The sequence below is a fragment of the Protopterus annectens genome, chromosome 11.part0 (assembly GCF_019279795.1).
Source record: "Protopterus annectens isolate FY-2018-M chromosome 11.part0, PAN1.0, whole genome shotgun sequence".
NCBI classification, from domain to species: Eukaryota; Metazoa; Chordata; order Ceratodontiformes; family Protopteridae; genus Protopterus; species Protopterus annectens.
In genome coordinates this window covers 1,163,344,888-1,163,367,012 of record NC_056745.1, presented here as the reverse complement: position 1 = coordinate 1,163,367,012, position 22,125 = coordinate 1,163,344,888, and the positions used below count along the sequence as shown (strand labels likewise).

Below are 22,125 nucleotides of genomic sequence, written 5' to 3'. Positions count from 1 at the left end.
AGGGACTGGCTCTACAGAGTCAGGAGCTGCCCACGCCTTCGTGCAATAACCTGCATAAGGGGTCGAAGGCGGAGACACCCAGGAGGTGGAGGGCCGAGATCCAAACGCCTCTAGGTATACTGACTCATCCTCAGAGGGATTGTTGGTGGGCCAGTTTCCCTCTGTTTCAGAAGTTCTAGGATGTCTGAGAAGGAGACATCCTCAGAGGGGATCTAGGGATCCCTCTGACTCATCAAAGTCAGTATCCAAGTGACAGACTCGGGGAGTCTACATGCTTCCTCTTACAAGTCCTCTTCCTAGGAGGATCTCCAAACATCAGGAGAATCCTCGGAAGAGGGGAAATTCCCAATGGGGAAACCTGAGGCGGAGGATCTCTGGGTCCTGTAGCAAGAGAAGTGGCAGAGATGTCAACAGGTACTATAGAGGGAGGAGCTACGGGAACAGACTGCTGACTGATACCAGTGGCCAGTACACTCTTCATCACCTCGAATGCTCCTCCCAGGCAGGTCCGAGAGAACCCGCTCCAAGAGCTAGGAACCCAGGGACCACCGAAGGGAAGTCTCCGAGGCAGATGTCGGAGCCGAGCTCACCAAGGCCGAGGCTCCAAGGGAAGAGCGGGTTCGGACAAGGGTCCGATGCCACTCACCCCTCGGAGGAGACCATGGAAGCCCGACCACCGAATCCCTCTAAGGAAGGTCTCAAGAGGAGATAAGAGTAGAGGCTGAAGGAACAGAAGGGGTACCCGCCTCCAGCCGTAGCAGTAACCATGCCGAAGACTCCAACTCCAAGCTCTGGGGTAGAGTTGAAGGAGGAACTGTAACGGGGTGTGGACCAACAGTCGTCTGCTGAGACGGACTGTGTAACATTTGGGCCAGTACCTGTGACTTGAGTAATCTACTGACCACTCTCTCTAGGTCATGATCTGACAACCTGGATGACCTTGAAGATCGGCTCCGATGGCTCCGTTCCGATAGAAGAGGTGAAGCCGGAGCCGAAAGTATCGGCTCCAAGGAAGGAGACCTCGACCTCTTCCTGGAATGAGCCATCGGAGCCGATACAATAGATCCTGTCGGAGCCGACCTCTCTGAGCCGACAGGAAGCCTCGATGTATCGGCTCCAGCCGGAGCCGATACAGCCACCAAAGTAACGGTGTCGGAGCCGACACTGATGCCTGTGCCACATGGGTGTCGGAGCCGACATCGAAGTGGACAATACAGATTCGGCACCGATAGCCATCGGTGCCGAAAGCTTTGTCAAGCCAGAATCGGCTCCAGCCGGAGCCGATCTCGACTCAGTACGGGTCGGAGCCGAGGCCGCAGGCTTAGATACAGAAGCCTGGGCCTTGGCAGATTTTGCTGATTTTGGTGGAGCCGACTTAGCCGGAGAGCCCTCCGGCTTAAGAAGGCCCCTAAGAATCAGCTTATTACGTCTCTCCTGCAGGACTCTCTGGCTGAAGGAGTGACAAATAGCACAGGAGTCCTGCAGGTGAAGAGGGCCCAGACAATACAGGCAAGAAGTGTGACCGTCTGTCAGAGACATCTTCTGACAGCACGAGTCACACTTCTTAAAACCTGAGACCCTCTCCTTTGACATGGTGCTGAAAACACAACACACACACACACACCAGTCAAAATTAACTTAAACAAAATACCAAAAAGGTATTCTATAAACCAACACACACACCCTAACAGGGGGGGGATGGGATAGGGAAAAGATTGACTAACTAAAATTAAAGGAGACAGGGAATTTCTGTCAGAAAGGGTAGAAATATAAACTTAAACTATCAATAAAGGAGTTTTTGACTAAAAAGGGGCTTAAATATCACAAAAGTGAACAACTTACCAGGAGCTGGTAAAAAGAAGACCTCCTAAGCGGCAAACGAGATCTGGGTACTTACCGCCTTGCATCATGGGATATGGGGCTGCCTCAAGCTGGTAAAAGGAGTTCTCGAGCTAAAGCAAGTGCCGAGTCGGAGCCGAGGATCGGCTCCGAACCCATCAAGCAAGAATGAAGGCGAGATTGACAACTTAACATTAAAACATTACACAAATGGTTCAATTCCTGCCTTCTCTTAAACCTCATTCTTCCTGCAAAACATGTTTTCTAAAGATACCACTTCCTGTTCTTTTAACTCTGTTACAGTATTCACTAATTCAAGTATGGCTGGTTTGGAGTTTGATTTTTTAGGAATTACTTTTTTGGCAGCCACCACAATTCTTTACAAAGCCTTATTGCCAGACAATTCAGATCCAGTATCCCAGCTCAAAAAACAAATAAAATAAATTTGATTGCCCAGTATTCATAAACATACTCTGTAGGGAACGCAAGGAATGTCTAACATCTACCAACTCATTATACTCCAAGAACATATGCTCTTTCCCAACATTTGCCATCTACCTGGGATAACATTCTTTGTAGTGTAATGAGGGTACAAAGTACCTATGCAACCACTTCCAGGCAGAAATTCTACATCTTGTAGATTTTTTTTTTTTTTTTTTTTTGCAGATTTGGAAGCCATATACATGTCCTCTTATGGTTTTCTTTGCGATTTGCTTATCTAATCCCTTCCCAATCTTTTCTGACCTTCTCCGACTGATTCACATAGTTATTGTGCAATATTTTTGTACACCCTAATTATTCCTTTTTTTAACAGTAGCTTCTGTTCTAGATTCAGCCTCCTCCATCCCCTTCTCTTTGCCTATACTCTGATATTAATCCCCGATAGAAAAGGCAGTCTCTAGTCTGCAGTCCAAGTAGTCTTCTTGGCCTCTTCCCATTATATTCCCTTTCCCTCTCCAATTGTTCCCAACACCTTGGTTCCTTTGCCAGCTTCATCCAATAAATTCCAGCCCTCTCTTGCCTATTCTCTGTAACCCTAAATGCAGTCATTCCTATCAGCTTAATCTGTTTCTCCATTCCTATGTTGGCACAGATTTTAAGTATACTTTTTGCTACTTTATAAACATAATATTCTGTATGATTGTTATTCTTCTCCAGATCTGCATCCAAATCCTCACTATTTCCTTATTTGTTGAATTACTCCCCTGCTTCATCATCATCCCTTTCATAGGTTGGTACTAGGTTATTGGCCCTAGGGCCTATGCAAGCCTAGCCATAACAATTCCCAATTCCCTGGATATTTCTTCCAACAATATTTACTTCTCTGGGCCCCTGTCTAGCAGGGTGCCTGACATGATCCCCGGGGTGAATTTCCCATCTCCCATCCAATCAAAGTTCCTTTTGAAGAGGGCCAATGAGGCGCTCTGCTTGACATGTATGGGCAGTCTATTCCAGAGTATGGGGAGTCTCTGGGTCAGGAACCTATCCCTCCAGCATGTTTTGTTCATTGTGATGACAAGATTTAGATCCCTGGAGTGTGTGGCTCTGAGGGATTAGGATTTCTTTAAATGGAGCATGTCCAACAGCTCAGGGTTTGACATGGCCTTGTATGTCAAGCAGAGCTCGCCTCAGAGTAGAGAGTATAGCTGGAGTTTTTTTAGACGGTCAGCATATTGCATCTGCTTTAGGCCTGTGATTCTTTTAGTGAGGTATTTCTGTGGCCTTTCCAGCTGTTGCAGATGTCTTGTGAGGTACATACCAAACGGGGCATTATACTCTATAATGGGTCTGAGGGATGAGTAAAGTGGCACAATGACCTCCTTTTTTCTGGATGAAAAGCCCTTAGTGATGGTGTGCCACATAGAAGGATTTCCTGACTGTTGTGGCAATGTGGTTATCAAAAGTGAGACCACTGTCCACCTGTGTCCCTAAGTCTCTCATCACACTTTCGATGTTTAGTGTCCTGCCACCTATGTGGTAATTCATGGGTACATTTTTTTTCCAAAGGGGATAAAGTACAGTTGTGTACCTACCATAAATGTAGATGTTAGAGTGTATTCACTGTTGCAGTCATTACACTTGGGTTATCCTGCTGGCAGGCTACCTGCAGTCGGCCCGAGTTCCAAAGTCTTGGTCCGGCGTCGGTTGATGTCACCTCTTCCCTGACGTCACTGCACCAGGGGTATAAAACATGCAACCGACGCCATTTTCTTCAGTTTTTCTTGCCCCAGATGTCAGGTGCCCCCAAATAGGAAGGCTGTAAAAAGGTAAGCCAAAAAGCATGCATGTACTAAAAAAAAAAAAAAAAACCAACAATTCCTTCATCTACAAGCAAATACACCACATAGGTTGTATAGAGTTGAGAAGTACAGAAAAGTCCCAGCAATGAAAAGGGGGATGGTGGGAGGGTAACCTGGACTGCAACAGTGAATACACTCAAACAACTACATTTATGGTAGGTACACAACTGTACTATGTTCATCGTGTTTCACTGTTGCAGTCATTACACTTGGGTTGAATCCCAAAGCTGAGGTTGGGTGGCTGGGCCTAAATGGATTAGGAGAGGCTACCAGGCCCTGCAGGACTGCAATGGCAAAGCCTGCTCTGGATTTAGAGTAGAGGGGTAAGTGGTAGTGCTTTGTGAAGGTGTGCACTGAACTCCAGGTTGCAGCTTCTAAAATGTCCTTGGTTGGTACTCCTCTGAGAAAAGCTGCTGAAGTGGCTGCTGCTCTTGTTGAATGTGGCCTAATGCCCTTAGGCACTGATTTGCCATGTTGTGCATAGCAGAAGCAAATGCAGTGTCCTATCCATTTTGAAATTGTCTGCTTTGAGATAGGCTTTCCTTGTGATCCTGCAGCATAAGCTATAAATAGCTGCTCAGTTTTTCTGAAAGCTTTAGTTTTGCCCAAGTAGAATTGTAGCTGCCTGTGTATGTCCAAAGCGTGCAGAAGTCTCTCCCCTTTATTCTGGGGATTTGGATAGAAAGTTGGCAAATGAATAGTTTGGTTAAGAGCTACACTGGAAACCACCTTTGGCATAAACGTTAGGTTTGTCCCTTGAGAGACCCTGTCCTGATGAAAAATGATGAAAGGTTCCACTGCCATTAGTGCCTGTAACTCCGAAACTCTTCTTGCTGAAGTTATTGCTAGGAGCAGAGCAGTTTTCCCATGATAAGAATTTTATATCAGCTGTGCTGGCTGGCTCAAAAGAAGGCAGTGTGAGTTTTTCTAAAACAAAATTGAGGTCCCAAGTAGGTATTGGTGCTCTCCTTGGGGGTCTTATGTTTCTTGCCCCTCTGAGGTACTGCCTTAGTAGTGGATGCGAAAAAATAGGAGGTTCCGTATTGTACTGAGCTGAAATGGCAGAGGCATGGATCTTAACAGATGAAAAGGAAAGGCCTTTGTCCAGCATCTCAGTTAGGTATTGTAAAATCTGAGGTATATCTGGAACAAGTGGTTCGAGTCCTTGGGCCTGGTTCCAAGCACAGAATCTCTTCCATTTTTCTGCATAAGATTTCCTAGTGCTGTGCCTCCTGGCTTCTAAAATGACATCCATAACAGCTTTAGAGAGAGGAGTGGTTTGATTGACAACATTATCTGACATGCAGCCAGATTTAAGATTCTGAGTTGACTGTGCAGAATCTGGTTGTTCTGTTGAGTCAGGAGATGAGGAATTTGTGGTAAAGGCCAGGCTGGGCCTTGAGACAAGCTCTTTAGGATTGGGTACCAGTGCTGGCGTGGCCAGTCTGGGGCAATCAGGATAATTTTTGGCTTCTCTTGTCTGACTTTTAGGACGACCTTGGGAAGAAGAGGCAGAGGAGGGAAGGCATAAACTCTCAGGGTTTCCCAGCTGAATGAAAGAGCATCCACTTTCCATGCTTGTGAGTGATAAGTCCTTGTGCAGAATTTCCGTAGTTGGCAGTTGTGAGGGGAGGCAAAAAGATCTATGTCTGGGCGTCCCCATTTCCTTGTTATCATGCTGAAGACCTGTGGATTTAGTTTCCATTCATGTGGATCCATGAGATTTCTGCTTAGTTCATATGCCAGTGTATTTTTCTTTCCTGGCAAGAATTGTGCCTGCAGATGTACTTGATAGGTCAGTTCTGTGTTCCATAAAGTCATGGCTTGCCTGCAGAGGGGGTAGGAATGTGTGTCCCCTTGCTCCTTTATGTACCACATAACTGTGGTGTTTTCAGTCTTTAGCAATAGTTGTATTGGATGTAGTAGATCCTTGAAGGCTGTCAGGGCATTCTGTACAGCTAGCATCTCTTTTTGATCGATGTGAAGATGCATTTGTTCCCTGGCCCACGTGCCCTGAATACATTTTCCTTCCATGTGCGCCCCCCCCAAGCATAATCCGATGCATCCGTTGTTATTGTCTTCCTGGCTGTGGGCATGGTGAAGGACTGTCCCTTGTTGAGGTGGCAGGCCCAGGACCACCATAGAAACTCCTGTTGTAGACAGGGAATTATATTTATTACTGTTTCCAGACTGTGGCAATGTTGAGTCCAAACACTTTTTAGATACCATTATAGTTTTCCTCATATGCAGTCCTGCATATGGAAATAGTAGAATGCAGGATGCCATGAAACCCAGGGCCTGCAGAATTTTTCTTGCAGGGAGCTGGGTCTTTGTTGCCATCATTTGAAAGTAATGCTTTAGATGCCTTTGTCTGTCTGGCGGGAGATAAGCCATCTGGGCAGTTGTATTTAAGCTTGCACCCAGGAATATTATCTCTTGAGAGGGCTCTAGTTTTGATTTATTTTCGTTTACAGTGTACCCTAGGCAAATTAGTAATGTTTTTACAAACGCCAGATGTCTTAGTAGAATGTCCTTGCTCTCTGCTTGAATAAGGCAGTCGTCAAAGTAGGGATATATTTGAATTTCTCTTAGTCTGCAAAATGCAATTACTGGTGCCAGGAATTTTGTAAAGACCCTGGGCGCAGTAGATAAGTCAAAGGGCAGTGCAGAGAATTGGTAATGCATTGAGCCAGCTCTGAATCTGAGGTATCTTCTGTAAGATTGTCTGATTGGGACATGCAGGTATGCCTCCTTGAGGTCCAAAGTAACTAGCCAAGCCTTCTTGCCCAGCATGGGTAGAAGTTGCTGTAGTGTTAACATTTTAAATTTTGGAACATCCAGGAAAGTATTTAGGATTGACAAGTTCAGTATTGGTCTCCAGGCTTTGTCCTTTCTGGGTACCAGGAAAAGTCTAGAGTAAAATCCTTGTCCCTGTTCTTGCTGTGGTACTCTTTGAATAGCTCCCATGTCCATGAGAGCAGTAATTTCCTTTTGTGCCTCTGGCCATTGATTTTGTGGCAGGTTCGGCATACCTTTTGATTTTGGAAGAGTGTGAAAGTGGAATCTGTAACCTTGAGTAATTATATTCAGTACCCATTTGTCCTGGGTAATTATGTTCCAATTTTGTGCGAAAAGTGCTAGCTTTCCCTAGGGGCGCTGCCAAAAGATAAGTGCTTGGTCTCTGTAGAGGGAAGTCACTGGGACTGTTTCCTGTAAGGTTGTGATTTGTCTTCTCCTCCTTTGGGAGTAGAAGCACCCCATTGTTTAGGTCCGTAGGATGCTTGGGGCCGAGATCTGCCTCTTGGGCGTCTGTATCTGCCTCTTTGTGGCCTGTCCGAGACCTGAAAGGGCAAATTTTTTAAAGGCCAGTTTCTACTAAACCTAGGTGGTTGAACCTGTAAGAAATCCTTTACTGTCTATATAGATTTTGCTTTATCTTCCATTTTCTTTAACACCTCTTCTGCCTTAACACCAAACAAAATACCATGGTGTAGTGGAGCATCCAATAATTTTACTTTAACATGTTCAGGTAAACTTTGTTCTTTCAACCAAGCATGCCTTCGAATTACAGAGCTTGTAACTGCAGCTCTGCAAAAGCCTCTAATAAATCAAAACCATATTGCAAAGTATGCTTTCCCACTTGTTCAGCTGCATGCAATAATTCCTTCATTTCCTTATTATCAGGATTGAGTTTGTAAGCATTTTCTGTTTTAACAAAGACATAAGGTACTGTTGGTATTTAAGCATGTGAAACTGGCAGTTTAAAGCCCTTACAGATAAAGGAGCAGAAGTGTAGACTTTTCCCCCCATCTATCCAGTGCTCTGAAATCCCTATCAGTGGGGACAGGATTTTTTGCAGTGGAAGCCTTAACTCCTTTGGGACCCTGAGAAATAGTTTCTGGGTCAGCAGCAGGGTTTTTATAAAGAAATGTATGAGAGTCAGTGACCCTGCAATACCTGTCTGACTTGACTGGTGCAGGGGGTAAAGAATCAGGAGACAGACTGGATTCAGAAAAAAACATCAACAATATCAAGCACAGGGGGGATAGCTAGGGGCCTGTGCTGAGGCAGTAAAGGAAAATCTCTGTGCCTTTTCTTTCATTCTGAATAATCCTGGCTCTCCCAGTGGAAATGTTCCCTCATGGTGTGCAGAGTTTCCCCAAAAGAATAATCCTAAGGTGGAGAGGCTGAAGGTATAGATTCTTCAGCATCAGAGTCCTCATAGGGAGGAAGAGAATAACCCTGATCTGAAGAGGAATCAGAGGAAATATAAACCTGGTCAGAGGAATCATAATCAGTGTCTTGCCTAGGCCTTTTTTTAGGAGGGGGATGGGATCCCCGGATCAAAGTAAAGTAATTAAGTCTTCGCCCATTTTAAGCATCTGTTTCTTTGGCATAGATGACTGTCCAGGGGAATGCTGTGCTTGTTTCCTTGTCTTTACTGGTGTCTTTGACTGTACCTTGGCTGTTGCAGAGGACTTAAAGTAAGCTGTGAATGTCTGAAAACACCCTCAGAAGCCGATGCCTGCTCAGCGGCTCCGGACCCATCTGAGGGAATAGTTTCCGTAGGCCCAATAACTTGAGTATCCAGAGGCCTAGTTGTCTCCACATGAGAGTCGGATACGGCCTGTGGCTCTGAGGTAGCGGGTGTCAGCTGCTGCGAAAGCATCTCACTGAGAACCGGCGAACCAGCGACTGGCCTAGAAGAGACTTCGTCATCAGTTTTGGACCTCGGATGCCTGTCCTTTTCCTTGTCATTGCACTTTTTATGAATTCCGGTCGTTGGTTGTTCCGATGGCATTATATAGTTAAAACCTTCGGCCAAAATAATGTAAGGCAAAATCAAACCTATGCTTAATAGTGCGTTTGTTGAATCTAGCACAAAACCGACAACTAGTAACATCGTGGTCAGGGCCTAGGCAAGGAATACAGTAAGAGTGAAAATCCTTATGAGGTATTTGCTTCCCACAAGAAATACAATTGTTAACTTTTACATCGGTTCTGGAGCAAGAAAAAGTTTCCCCAACGGGGTACTTAGCTTTATTGAAGATTTCGGTTCTGAAACTCTATTGCGAAAATCTCAGGAGTCAGCCGACCGGCACTTGCGAACTGCTTTTGCTTCGGGCACCGCACGGCAAGAAAGACAGAAGAAAATGGCGTCGGTTGCATCTTTTATACCCCTGGCGCACTGACGTCAGGGAAGAGGCGACATCAACTGACGCCGGACCAAGACTTTGGAACTCGGGCTGACTGCGGGTAGCCTGCCAGCAGGATAACCCAAGTGTAATGACTGCAACAGTGAAACACGATGAACATCTATACATTTCTTGGCATTAAGCTTGAGCCCATGGCTCTGGCACCAGGCATCCGTTTCTCTAAGGCCTTTTTGTAGAATATCCACATCATTTGGGGATTCAATAATGGCTCCCAGTTTTCAGTCATCTGCAAACTTTGTTAGCCAGAGTCCCTTAATTTTGGCCTGTTCTTCAGAGAGGTAGATGCCAAACAAGAGAGGCCCCAGGACTGAACCCTGAGGTACTCCACTTGTCTGGAGCTGGATGATTTGGAGTCAGCTACTTTTACAGTCTGGGATCTGTCACTAAGCCAGTTGGCAACCCATCGAGTGACGTAGGGATTTATGCCCAGCTTAGTAAGTTTATCTATGATTCCAGAGTGGGGGATGGTGTTGAAGGCCTTGGCGAGGTCCAGATATCCTGTGTGGACCACCTTACCCTCGTCCACAGCTCTGGAGACAGATTCGAAGAAGTCAATCAGATTCAGGAGACAAGATCGGCCCTTCACAAACCCAAACTGGGTGGGGTCCAGTGTTTGAAGGATGCCAATGCCTTTGTTTATAAGTTCCATGATAATGCGTTCCATGCCTTTGCAGATCAGGCTTGTCAGACTGATGGGACGGTAGTTCCCGGGATCCAAGGCGGATCCTCCCTTGTGGAGCGGGATAACTGTAGCTGTGCGCCACTCACTGGGCACGAAGCCTGAGGTGAGGCTGTGATTAAATATGACACTTAGGTGAGGTGCCAGTTCATTTTGTAGTTCATGTAGTACACAGCCTGGAATGTCATCTGTTCCCATGGATGCTGTATTCTTAGCTTTGGAGAGTGCGGTTTCTAACTTTGTGGCCATGATTATCGGAATTTGGCAATGTTTTGGTATTGAGATGGGCCCTTTAGGGGGTGAGAGGGGGGGTGAAGTTGACACTAAATCGATCTGACAGGATATTGGCTATATCCTTGGGATCAGTATATTTAATGCCATTCTGTTGTAGCTCAGAGCAGATCTGAGCATTGACATTTAGATTCTTGACATAACTATAGAATGCCTTGTGGTTGTCTTTGGAATCTTTGGCAATTTTATTTTCGTAACTAGCTTTGGAGGATTTTATGAGGGATCTAAGCTTCTTACAGAGGCTGGTGAGAGAGTTTTTTGCATGTTGGGATTTTCCTCTTTTCTGCAACAGTTTCTTCCTTCTGTTTGTTTATGGCAGAGGATCACTAGATTGGCTTCATTTTTTGGAGGAGAGCATCTTGGTTCTATTTGGATGGCACGATTCATGCACGAGTGGATGTGCTCGTACAGTGCCTTAGTGTAGGATTCTGCAGTCGAACTTCCAGATCCCGTCTGCGTGTGTGTTGTGAAGCTGGTCACTTCTGACTTCAGTAGCATGAAGTTGGCTTTGGAGAAGTTTTTTTAAGGAGGTTTCCTTACTGGAGGGTGGGGGTGGGATGTGGATGTCAAAGGTGATTTGCTTATGGTCAGACCTGACCAATGAGGGGGTGACCACTGGTGTGGAGCATCTATCTCCCATGTTGGTAATGACCAGGTCTAGGATATTGGCTCCCCTGGTGGTACAATGGATTAGTTGATCCAGGGCACTGGAATTTATGAATTCCAAAAACTGTTGGAAAAAGGAGTTGGTACCCGAGTAGTTTTCCCAATTAATGGCAAGGTAGTTGAAATCACCCAATATTAGGGTGTTTGGTTGTATCTTAATATTTTCCAGTATGTTTAGAAAGGTGTAGTGAGAATCTTGGGGCATGGTGGGGGATCTGTAGCAAGCTACAATTTGGATTGCAGTCTTACCTAGTGTTAGTTGCACCTGGAGAATTTCAGATGCACTGTGTTGGGCAACTAGTCTGGAGGTGTGAATATCCTTGGTGAATATGGACACTCCTCCACCTTTAGTGTTTCGGTCTTGGTTTTGTGGCCGAAAAGTGTGGTAAGAATTGTAGACTGGTATTGCAGGGGTGCTCTCTGGAGCCTTGAACCAAGTCTCGGTTACTGCACAGATATTGATGTTCTCCATTTTTAGGTGTGCCTCGAAAGAGTGCATTTTGAGGTTTAGACATCTAGCATCGAGTAGCATTACCTTCAGATTTTGCATGCTTGTATTTGTTACGGTGGTGGTTTTATCCTCTGAACCCTGCCTAAAAAAGGTACTATAGGGGTGACTAGAGCTTTAGCCAGTAACCTGAATCCCAGGGGTGACAGGTGTAGACCATCTCTGGCAAAGCATCGTGGTTTGTCGATAATGTCTTCCCAGGCAGACAAATACTGGATCCCCTTTGAATGACACCAGAAGCTTAGTCAATTGTTGAAGTCGATCATTTTGTCCTTATACTGTGGTATCATTCTGGGCGAAGGCAGGATGCTACTCAGGGCTAGGGTCATACCTGCCTGGGTCACATGATCCAAGAGCTCTTCCATGTCTCTTTTCAAGTAGTCCAGGGAGGTACGTCTCAAGTCATTCACTGCAGCATGGACAATGACAGAGTAGGTATTTGTTGTGGAGTGACTTGAGTGCATGCGTTATGTGGCGGATCCACTTTCCACTTTGAATTGTAGCTTTTAGCTTCTTTTGTGTACAAGAGCCTTAACTGTATATCTTAAAATATCCTTTCAAATCAGGTAATCCTAAACCTTGTTGTACTGGAGGAATCAACTTATCCTACCCATCTCTACACTCTTCCCCTCCTGGATAAAATAATTCAACTCTATTAATTATTATTCACAACTTTTCCTCTGGCTGATTTATATGTGTGTATATATACATATAGCATATTTTTATCAAATTAAAGGGACCAAAAACATTTTTACCGTTCGCTTCTTGCTATCCATATCCACAGGAAAGATCATTCAGTTTCTCAGTTTTTGTATTATCTTTTTAGACTCTTCCCACATATCCTTAGCTGCCACAACATAATCCTCTTTAATCTATACTCCTAAATACATTTTATCATGTCCCTATAAATATAGGTACTGCTGAAACAATTCATGTGTGGGTACTTACAGTTATAGCTTTTGCTTTATCTTCATTATCTACCCCGATAAAAGTGGAACTGTCTTAGAATGTTCCACAATAGCGAGATGTCTTTTTTTGGTTTCATCACAGACAATATAATATCTGCAAATAAAAAAGTCAACTTTTCTTGAATACTATACCAATTACATCCTTGAATTTCTGAGCCCCTTATTTTCTTTGCCAATGGTTCTAAATGCAATGCCAAAAACAAAGGTGAAAAACAACACCCCTGCATGGTTCTGCTGTTCAAACACAACTTATCACACAGGAACCCTTGCACTTTGAAAATTTGTCTCTGATCCCTCGTACATATTGCAAACTAACCTAATTATTGTATCAAGAAATGCAAAAGCTTCTATTGCCCAATCCCAGCTTACTCTGGTGAATGCTTTCTGTGAATCAAAGACCCAACAAGAGACATTTTCTTACATGCTGCTTACCTCTGGAACTTCACTGTTCTATTAATGTTGCCACGTTTGCCTTCCCTCCACAAGACCAAATTTATTCATATCTATCAATGTTGGCAACATTGTTGCCATTCATTTAGCCATTACAGGCAAATGCTTTTTAATTATAGTTTAAAATTGAAATGGGTGTATATGAAGCTGGATCTGGCGAGTCTTTGCAGTCTTTAGGTACTACCACCACAGCTTTTTTCCATGATGTTGGTGCTTCCCTCTGTTTAAAATGGTCTCAACTCCTCCTATCTTAACTGTTAATTGCTGAGCTTCATCTACCTTTAATCTTAGTATATTTAACTCTTACATAACTCCATGTTTGCTTTTTCTTTATTTCATTTCCCCACTTCACTAATTTATACAAATCTTCATAACATTTCTGAAATATCTGTAACATCTGTACAGGATCTCTGGTCATTTTTCTTGTAGGCTCTCTTAAGTTTGGCAAGGACCCTTTATACTTCCAGTTGCCCAAGTAGTTGTGCCAAAAATATTTGTGTTCTGGAGTTATCAAAAAAAAAGCTAGACAGCAATCCTTCTAAACTCATGCATATTATCCAGGCACTGCCCTATTTTCTCTTCAGCACTTTGCAACTGCACCTCTTCTTGTTCCATGAGATTCGCCTTTTGTAACACTTTAACCTTTGGCAGCCCCTCCGGATAAAGAGATATGGCTAAAAACACAATAATTTTCTTTTATTTCTATCCTATTTTTAAATTCCAGTTTCATTTTATCCCATTCATTAGCTATAACTTCTGGAGTACTTTCTGTCTTCCCTCTTAACTCCCAAATAATTTCCACTATCCATTCCTTAAATCCCTCTTTATTAGGTAAGGTGGGAATTACCAGTGTCTCTTCTTCACATTATCACCATGCATTTTTATCTTAGTAATTATTGGCACATGATCTGAAATAGTGACTGGATGTATGTCAACGTTCAAAATTAAATGTACATGTTTCTGTGAAATATTACTTCTGTCTAGACCTGTTATTGTACCTTGGGGATAATATGTATATTTTCTCCCAGTTCTTACTACTAAATTCATGTATACCATACCAAATATTTTTATAAATTTCTTCAGAAATGTAACCTCTTTTGAGGCTTTTTCCCTTCTAGTCCAACCAGATAAGCGGTCATTATTGCAAATCAAATTAAATGTCTCCACCTTTAAGTAATATTCCATATTAAATATGGATTATTTCTCCCAATACTTTTCAAGCTCCACAATAGCAGTTTTAGGTGGAATTGAAATACATGCAGCATATTCTTCATCCCTTGCCAGTAGCCCTTAACTGCCACAAATCAGCCATTACCTTTTTATCTTCCATCACCATTGGCGCTCCTCTAGCACTTAATAGAAGTCCTTTTCCTTTGTCCTTGACATTCTGTTGAATATGCATCTTTAAACCCTTTCAGGAAACCAACCTGCTCAGTTCCTTTCAAATGTCTCTCGTGTTGATTTCTATTTGCACTTTGCATTTCTTAATACAATTAAATATTCCTTCCTTTTTATCTATATCTGTGAGATCATTCACATTCCAAGATAATATGAAGTGTTGACATTATAATAAGAAGTCACTATTCCTACCCATTATATATGACAGCTTTTTAAAATGTCTACATGCACCCACTAATGTTTGGAAATTTAATCCTTTATACCTTATTTCTTATCATCAACAACATTGGAACATACATCACATATTGCAAGTTTTTTCCTTTTAATGAAAATCCTTTAACAAAAAAATAAATACACATAAACCTAGAACACGCTCATAACCTGTTAAATTAATACACACAAAAGAATGCATATCTTCAAATAATGAAGTTTAACCCTCCTAACAGGAGCAACTGTCCCATATAGACAGCTGAAAACACAGGCCTTAATTAATCTAAAATTGAGGCTATCCATGCTAAGATGCTTGTTATTGCTTATATTTCTACTTACACTAATGGGGGGCCTGTTCTTTTCTTTAACTTAATTTCCCTCCTAGATGTGGAAAATAACTTGCATGCTTTCATAAACATTTAACTTTTAGCCTTGAACAAATCAGTGGTTCAGGCATTTTGTTGCCCTTTTATATAATCACCTTGTCTCCAAGGAAACATAAGATAAAAAAAACAGTTCTCAGCTACCGGCTTCTAAAAACAACCTGAAACATTACAAAAGGAAAAGTTTTCATTACATTCAGTGTTCTCTTATTTAGATTAAACCAAGGGTCTTAATTCAGATGTGTTTTCTCTCAGTTTTGCTTTGGTGAATATCAGCTTTGCATATATTATGATCGTTGTACTTTTGCACCACATCAACAACCCAAAGTAAAAGCATATTAATAGACTGTAGTCTAGCCTTTTCTCTCTCTCGCTTTTTTCTTTTCTTTGCATTGTAATGCCTACATTTCTTAATACTAAAAAGAAGAGATAAGAAGGCATCTGTTTACCTTCGTATCTTTATCGCACACAACAATAACTAAAAAATACTTTGCTATAAAACATGCAATTTCTTCTGCGAAATGTTTCATAGAAGTGCTAACAGAAATTGTTTTACCTAGTTACCTTTTTCCTTCCTCTTCTCCTCCCTTCAGTGTCCTTCCAAACATTAACGACGTGAAGCGAGGCAAATGCTATTCCGTTACTTACAAGTTTAACAAAGTCAACAAAAGTTCACTTTCCTTTTCTTATACACCCGTATTTCACAAATGCAATTGATCCTTTGTAGTTTCATACTTGGTCACTAATTAATTTCCATGCTGATGGTCTTTTTTCTGTTCGTCTCCATCTCCCAACTCCAGATTCTAGTTCAGTTCCAAGGTACTCGCGATTCTTCTAGTCAACTCCTGTTCATTTCTCTGCCTCTCAAGCATTTTCTTTGGAACAGTGGAAAAGGCTTCACTGGCAAGGTGTCTCTGTGCACTTTATATCAGAAGAGAAGTAGAGTCCTCTTCTGCTTGATAGCTCACTTTTTGCCGAACAAACGTTTGTATTTCATCCTTGACCCAGTTTGCATCAAAAATATGACTGGATTCAAAGGAAAAATATTCTGAAGACAGCTGGATGCAGTAACTTGAATCTCGCGCATTTGGCATTCCCTGACTGCTAGAATAAATTTGTTTCCCTTTTGCCTGGTGTGCAGTGAATAATCACTTTCCAAACAATCTACTGTCTCCAATTTTTAGTATTTTGCCCTTTTGCCAAAGTTTTATCAGGATCAGCTCTTTCTGCTGGTAGGTTTGCATATTTACTAATACAGGTCATGTATACTTTCTCATGGCCAGATTTGGAACATATACATTGTGCGTGCTTGCATTTTAAGAGCCCCTGCTGTAGACTTCTCTGGTACAGCATAAAATCTCAGAAATTCCACTTATACGCCGTCTTCTAATTTTACCATTTCTTGAAACATGTCTTCTTGAACAGTATCATACTCAGCCAGCCTTTTCTTTATTCATCTCATCTGAGTAACTGTTCAAAGCTTCTTTCATTTTCCAAACTTTTATTTGAATTGTTATACTTCAACATTTCAATTATTTTAATCAGATCTGAGCACATCTGACTTATTTTTTCCTCTAGATTATTGGATGCCATGTCTTGCACCAAAGCTGGAACTTGAATTGTTTTTTGCTAAACAGCTGCATGATTCTTTCCAGTGTTTTCTCTTCCCCTTTTCTAGTTAAATTTCTTTCCAGATTTCTTAGTTTCTTCTTTGGCAGCATCCAGGTAGTATACCTACTAGCCAAAAACTGAATCTACTAAAAGTGACAGAGTTCCTGGGTCTTGTCTGTTTTAAAAAAAAAAAAAAAATTACTGACCGATATGAAGTTAAGCTGCTAATCAGTGTGCATCCATCTTAAAAGTCCAAATTTGCTAAGCATTCTAAATAAATACCCCACTTCCAACCATATCAGTATTCATACAACACTTACCTCTAATTCTGCCAGAACAGTTTGCATCACATATGTCTTGCCTGTTGTGGTATACCCATATATAAAGATAGAGGGGTAACTATACTGATGAGGCTACAAAAAAAAAATCAGAAAGTTTTTAATTCATAAAAAACTATTAATAAGCACTGTAAGCATAAAATTCACCAAGTATGTAGAAGTCATCCAACTAAACTGAACCATTTCCATATTTTCTGACACATTAAAACATAGCAAAACCTTTAAAATGTATTGCTGTACTTTCCATGCAGTTTTGTTTTCCAATTCACTTACTTCCTTTCACACTTCTAATGTTAAGGTTCCAAATGATTTAGAAAAAAAATATTATTGCCGTTTTGGTATTTCGTTTCACCCCTCACTCAGTTTTTCTCTATGATCGCATTCCCAAAATGCTGTCAAAGTAGACACTGGGCAATTATTGAAATACATCAGCAAGTCATTAAGGTTAAGCAAATCCAACTTCTTTAGAACAGTGGCTTTTCGTGCAAATTGTTCTTCGATTTCTACAGTATCCTAAACTATTCTGCTAATGCAATTATGATGGAAATATGCCAATACTCAAATTTAGTCTGAGGTATTGTAAATATAGTCTTTTATGGTGCAATGATATTTTCAGCTACAAGAAATGTTTCCGGGAGGGGTCCTTACAAAAACAATCCTTAACGTACCCACAGTAGAAAATGTCTTCACTCCATTGTTTTCTGACCTTATCAAACAAGCCATGCATAAATGAGGAAATTATAGCTCTCAATGTCTTACCTCAAGAATGAGGGACAAATGCAGACATAAATCGGGGACAACCAGGGTCTGTATGCATACATGTACATGCTTTTGAAAGATTTTGTCATTTTCTTGCATGTGTTACCCCTTATACATACTGTAACTGTTCTGTACTTAGCCATTTCAAATATCATAATATAGAACAGTTGCAGTATGTATAAGAGGTAACAAGAGGTCACTATCAAGACTGTCAAAACATTACTATAAAAGAAAATAAGCAAGCACATCCGCAAAAAACTTCCTCTATAACAGATGTAATAAAATAAAACCCAAAACCTTGACAAACCAAGAAGTAGAGTTCAAAAATACCAGGAACACCAACAGAACTTTACATTCACATGCTTTATACCAGGACTCAAGACATAGCAAAATGACATTTTTCAAAATTACACACAATACATATACATGCATGTAGATCTGTATAAAAAAACTCTGTTCACAATGTGGTGTTACACAATACATAAAATTACTGAGTGACTACAGGTTTCGCTCTACATCCTTTTTCTGCCGACTCGAGTAAACACTGTACAGAACTCTTCAGTTATCCCACTGTTTGGCATCTACACCAACCAAATGAATCAGCTACCATTTGCCCACATCTCAATGCCTTGTTTTATGTGGAAAGCAAGCACCTCATGCCACACATTTTCTGCAACAGCCAAATTACAGGTCATTTCAGCTTAGGAGAGAGGCTATTCTCCAACACAGCAATCATACACAGAAAGGGCTATTCTGTGCTAACAGCACAACAGCCCATTTCACAAAAATCAGGGAACTGCATTCCATGCAGCTGATTCACTAAGCTTTTAAATCATACCACCACTTACTTCATTTTAATCACCTTTAAGACCCACAGTAGTAAACTTCCTTGGGTCTGTTCAGCAAAGATTCATTACCTGAAGTGATAAACACTGACTTCTATAAGCTATCTCCAAATGTCTCCAAAGTACAGACATAACGGCCATGTATACCCTTAAAGTTGTGGTTATGAGAAAGTCTGAACGCACATTTTATAGGGTATGTCTTCCTGCAGGGCTGCTTTGCTTTGTGTTGCGAGAAAAGAAAAATACCAGCTAAGGGGCCTACCAGCTATCAACTTCTAATTTCTCCAGCTTTACCAAATACAGCTAAGGGGATTCAGAATGCAAGATTTCTCAATAATAAAATGGCTCCACCAGAGTTAATATGTTAAAGCACTGTCAGGATGGGAAATCCTGTGATTTAAAATTTGCATGGCAATGACTTATGGTGAGCTCTCACCACAAATACTTCTGGTACAAAGGATGCAAAAATGATTTCAACAGCGGCAAAAAGTGTGAATCAAGGTGCTCGTCTGATTCTGATGAGACATAATGGTTAATATCACACAGTTACAATGCTTCAATAACTGAACTGTCCTAAAAGGATTAATACTGGAAATCAGACTTTCAAGATGTTCTCCCTCTCAGATGAGGTTCTCCACAAACAAAGTTAGCAATGTGTGAAAAAGGAAGGCACGTGGGTAAAATTACAAAACCAAAATACTTACTCTATCAACAGTAAAGACATGTTTTACCAACAGAGTCTCTGGTGTAAATCACTCTATAAACATTTCCTGAAGATGCTTCAAAAATATTCGGATTACAAACTTTTTCAAAATTGAAGCTACACAATTATGTCTGTGAATTATGGAAGAACCCTATCATTTGCCACTACTGTCAATACCAATTAAGATGATAACAGACACAGGACAAAAAGGGTAAACAAGAAAAGTCTTCCCAGTGTCGAGTTACAGACATAGTCGTCTGGCCACTGGCCTGTATAATACAAATGTTACAGCCAATACAAAATAACAGAAACATTGTTACTGTACCAACTGACCTCTCAAAAGGACATTCCATAATTGATATACTGTCTCTACCAAACAGAATATGGTACTTTTTCTGTAAAATTTCACATTCAACACCAGCTACATAAATATATCTTCCCATACAATACCGGTTTGCTTTCATTCCTGTTACGAGCTCCTTCCCAAAAATTATTTCCATCACAGATTTGATATTATATTACTACACTGGTAGTACAACAATAAACATCTGCCCAACCTTACAGGAAGCTACAACAGCTGCAGGTAGCTGAAAAAACTTCATCTACTGGTAAGAAATTTCTGTCCCATTCATCCTTGCTATATGTGACATCAAGAACCCTCAATGGTGGTTCCTTGACTGGGTTAAATCCCAGGCAGAGCTTACTAAGTTGGGTCCTGGAGCACAGATTCCACATAAGTAGTCCATCACCCAAAGTCATGAGGTGAACTAAATGGTCTGGTAAAAAAACAAAAGGCTTCAGAACCAATAGCTGTAATAAGGATATTCTTGAGGCAAGAAAGTGAGGCAGCCACTCCTCTGATGGAGTGAGCTTTGACAGCAGCATTGGCCAAATTACTTAATGATGAGAAAGCAATGTAGTGGGCAATGCACCTGGAAAGAGTTTGCTTCCCTGTTGCAAAGGAGATTAATACTTGTCCATCATTCTAAACTTCCACACTGGTTCAGGTAGCATCTGAACTGCAAGTGCATGTTCAAGGAAAGGGCTCCCAGTAGCCATAAACAGAGACAGCCCCTCTTCTGGTGGAGTGAATTTTCACCACAGCATTTGCCAAATAGTGATTACTGGATGACAAAAAAATATATATGATGTACCAGGCACTTCACCTGGAAAGTGTTTGCTTAGCAAATATAAACTTTTTCCTATGTGAAGCAAAGGAGATTAAAAACTGATCCCATAACTTGTTCAGGCAGCACCTGAGCTGCAACCGAAAAAAAGGCATTCAAAGCTGAAGGACTGGTTCAGGAAAACTACAGATTTATATTTCTTTCTGAAGGCTTTTTTAAAGGAAACCCTGTCCTTCTGAAATACTACAATCAATAATGGCTAAACTATGACACGTGTGGCAAAGGTGACACAAACCACGTTTTGGGTGACATTGGCGATCAACACCAGAGTTACCAAAGAAACTGCTTTTGCATTCACTGCTCATGTGAAATGCACCGAATTATTTTGTGCCAAGAACTTTTGACATGCCAAACCCTTATTCATCACTATACTACATAGTTCCCCTACACACGAAGTCCAGTAGTTTTGAATCATGAACAAAGCTAACAGCCACCAAGAAATGTTTTCCAAGACGTTAACATTAATGGCACTGAGCTAGCAAGCTCAAAACAGTGAATCAGCAAACCTCTAAACCTTATATCACAAGCTCCAAGAAGGGGAGGCAATCTTTAGAACAAGACAGAGATTCAGCAGTCTTAAGGAACTGCTGGTCCACAGTCTTGCCCTCCACAAGGTCAAGATGTGCAGAAATAACCATTCAGCTCCACAGCGGAAAGGGATAAAGTTAGGACTACAAAGGCAAACAAAGTTCAACTAGTACCTTAGATAACTTAAGCCCAAATTACACAGGTGTCTGAAATATGTCAACACCATCTTCAAGCTAATTAACTAGAGCAAATACACAGAGTCATTCCATTCAAACTGATAAACATTTTCAGCTGGAGGCATAAGTGAAGGCTTTCTAGCATCCTCTATCACCTTTGAGGCCCTAGACCCCAATGATGGTGGAACAGATGAGTCCATCTCAACATCTAGGCCCTGAGGTGAAGCCATATGTTGCCTCATTAATGCAGGGCATGCCTGGCTTGGACTGCAAGAGTTTCTTGCACTGCTAGGGTCTTGAGAGTCAGAAATCATGCCCTTCTCGGCCATCAAGGGATAATGAAAATCAATAAAAAAGAAAAAAGCTGGAAACAGCGCACCCAAACCGCACTTTATTCAGGTTCACAAAAGCCACTGATAATCCACAAGATAATGAAAATCAGTTTTAATGTTTCTACCCTTTGAAATAAGGCCACTAGATGACGAATATAAAGTCAGAAAAAACATGCGTATATAGTAACCATTCACACCAGAGAGAGACAGGAGAGAAAAAGAGAATTCACAGACTGCTAGCTCGCCCTTGCCTTGATGAATTAACAGAAGAGGGAGAGACCAGTATTCACCACAGTGGAGAATAAGTCAATCTCTGGAACACCCCAACCAGACAGCTTCTGAGTCCAAACTTCCAGAGGAAGACTGCACAAGTACATTGGAGATCACCAGTGCATCCACCTCCCAAAAGGATGATCCGAACTATTGAATATGCTGCTCCTGCTGCTCCTGCCTATGGTCCAGCAGCAAATAAACAGTGTCCTCACATTCATGTAAGGTGTATGACTGAACATATAACTAACAACTAAGCTTTGTAATAACTGTAACCATATTACATCAATGTGGAGCTTTTCTGCCTTGGCCTCTGCTGAAAATAGGATATTATCCCAGTTGGATTTTCATGGTAAGCAAATGTCACATAAATAAAAAAAAAATAACAAATTGTCTTGGGAATGCATAGGAGAATAACCTAACTTGCAAATGAAATAGACATCATGAGACCCTGTAGTAGACTTAGCT

At 41.6% G+C, this 22,125-nt stretch overlaps 1 protein-coding gene across 1 annotated transcript in view; it reads right to left on the bottom strand.

Moving 5' to 3' along the window:
- Positions 1-22,125, bottom strand: part of ORC5 (origin recognition complex subunit 5) — a 2,154,202-nt gene that overhangs the window by 2,102,070 nt on the left and 30,007 nt on the right. Inside the window, exon 3 of the mRNA XM_044087287.1 lies at positions 16,840-16,932. Coding sequence (XP_043943222.1) covers positions 16,840-16,932 — 93 coding nt within the window. The remainder of the gene's footprint in view (positions 1-16,839; positions 16,933-22,125) is intronic.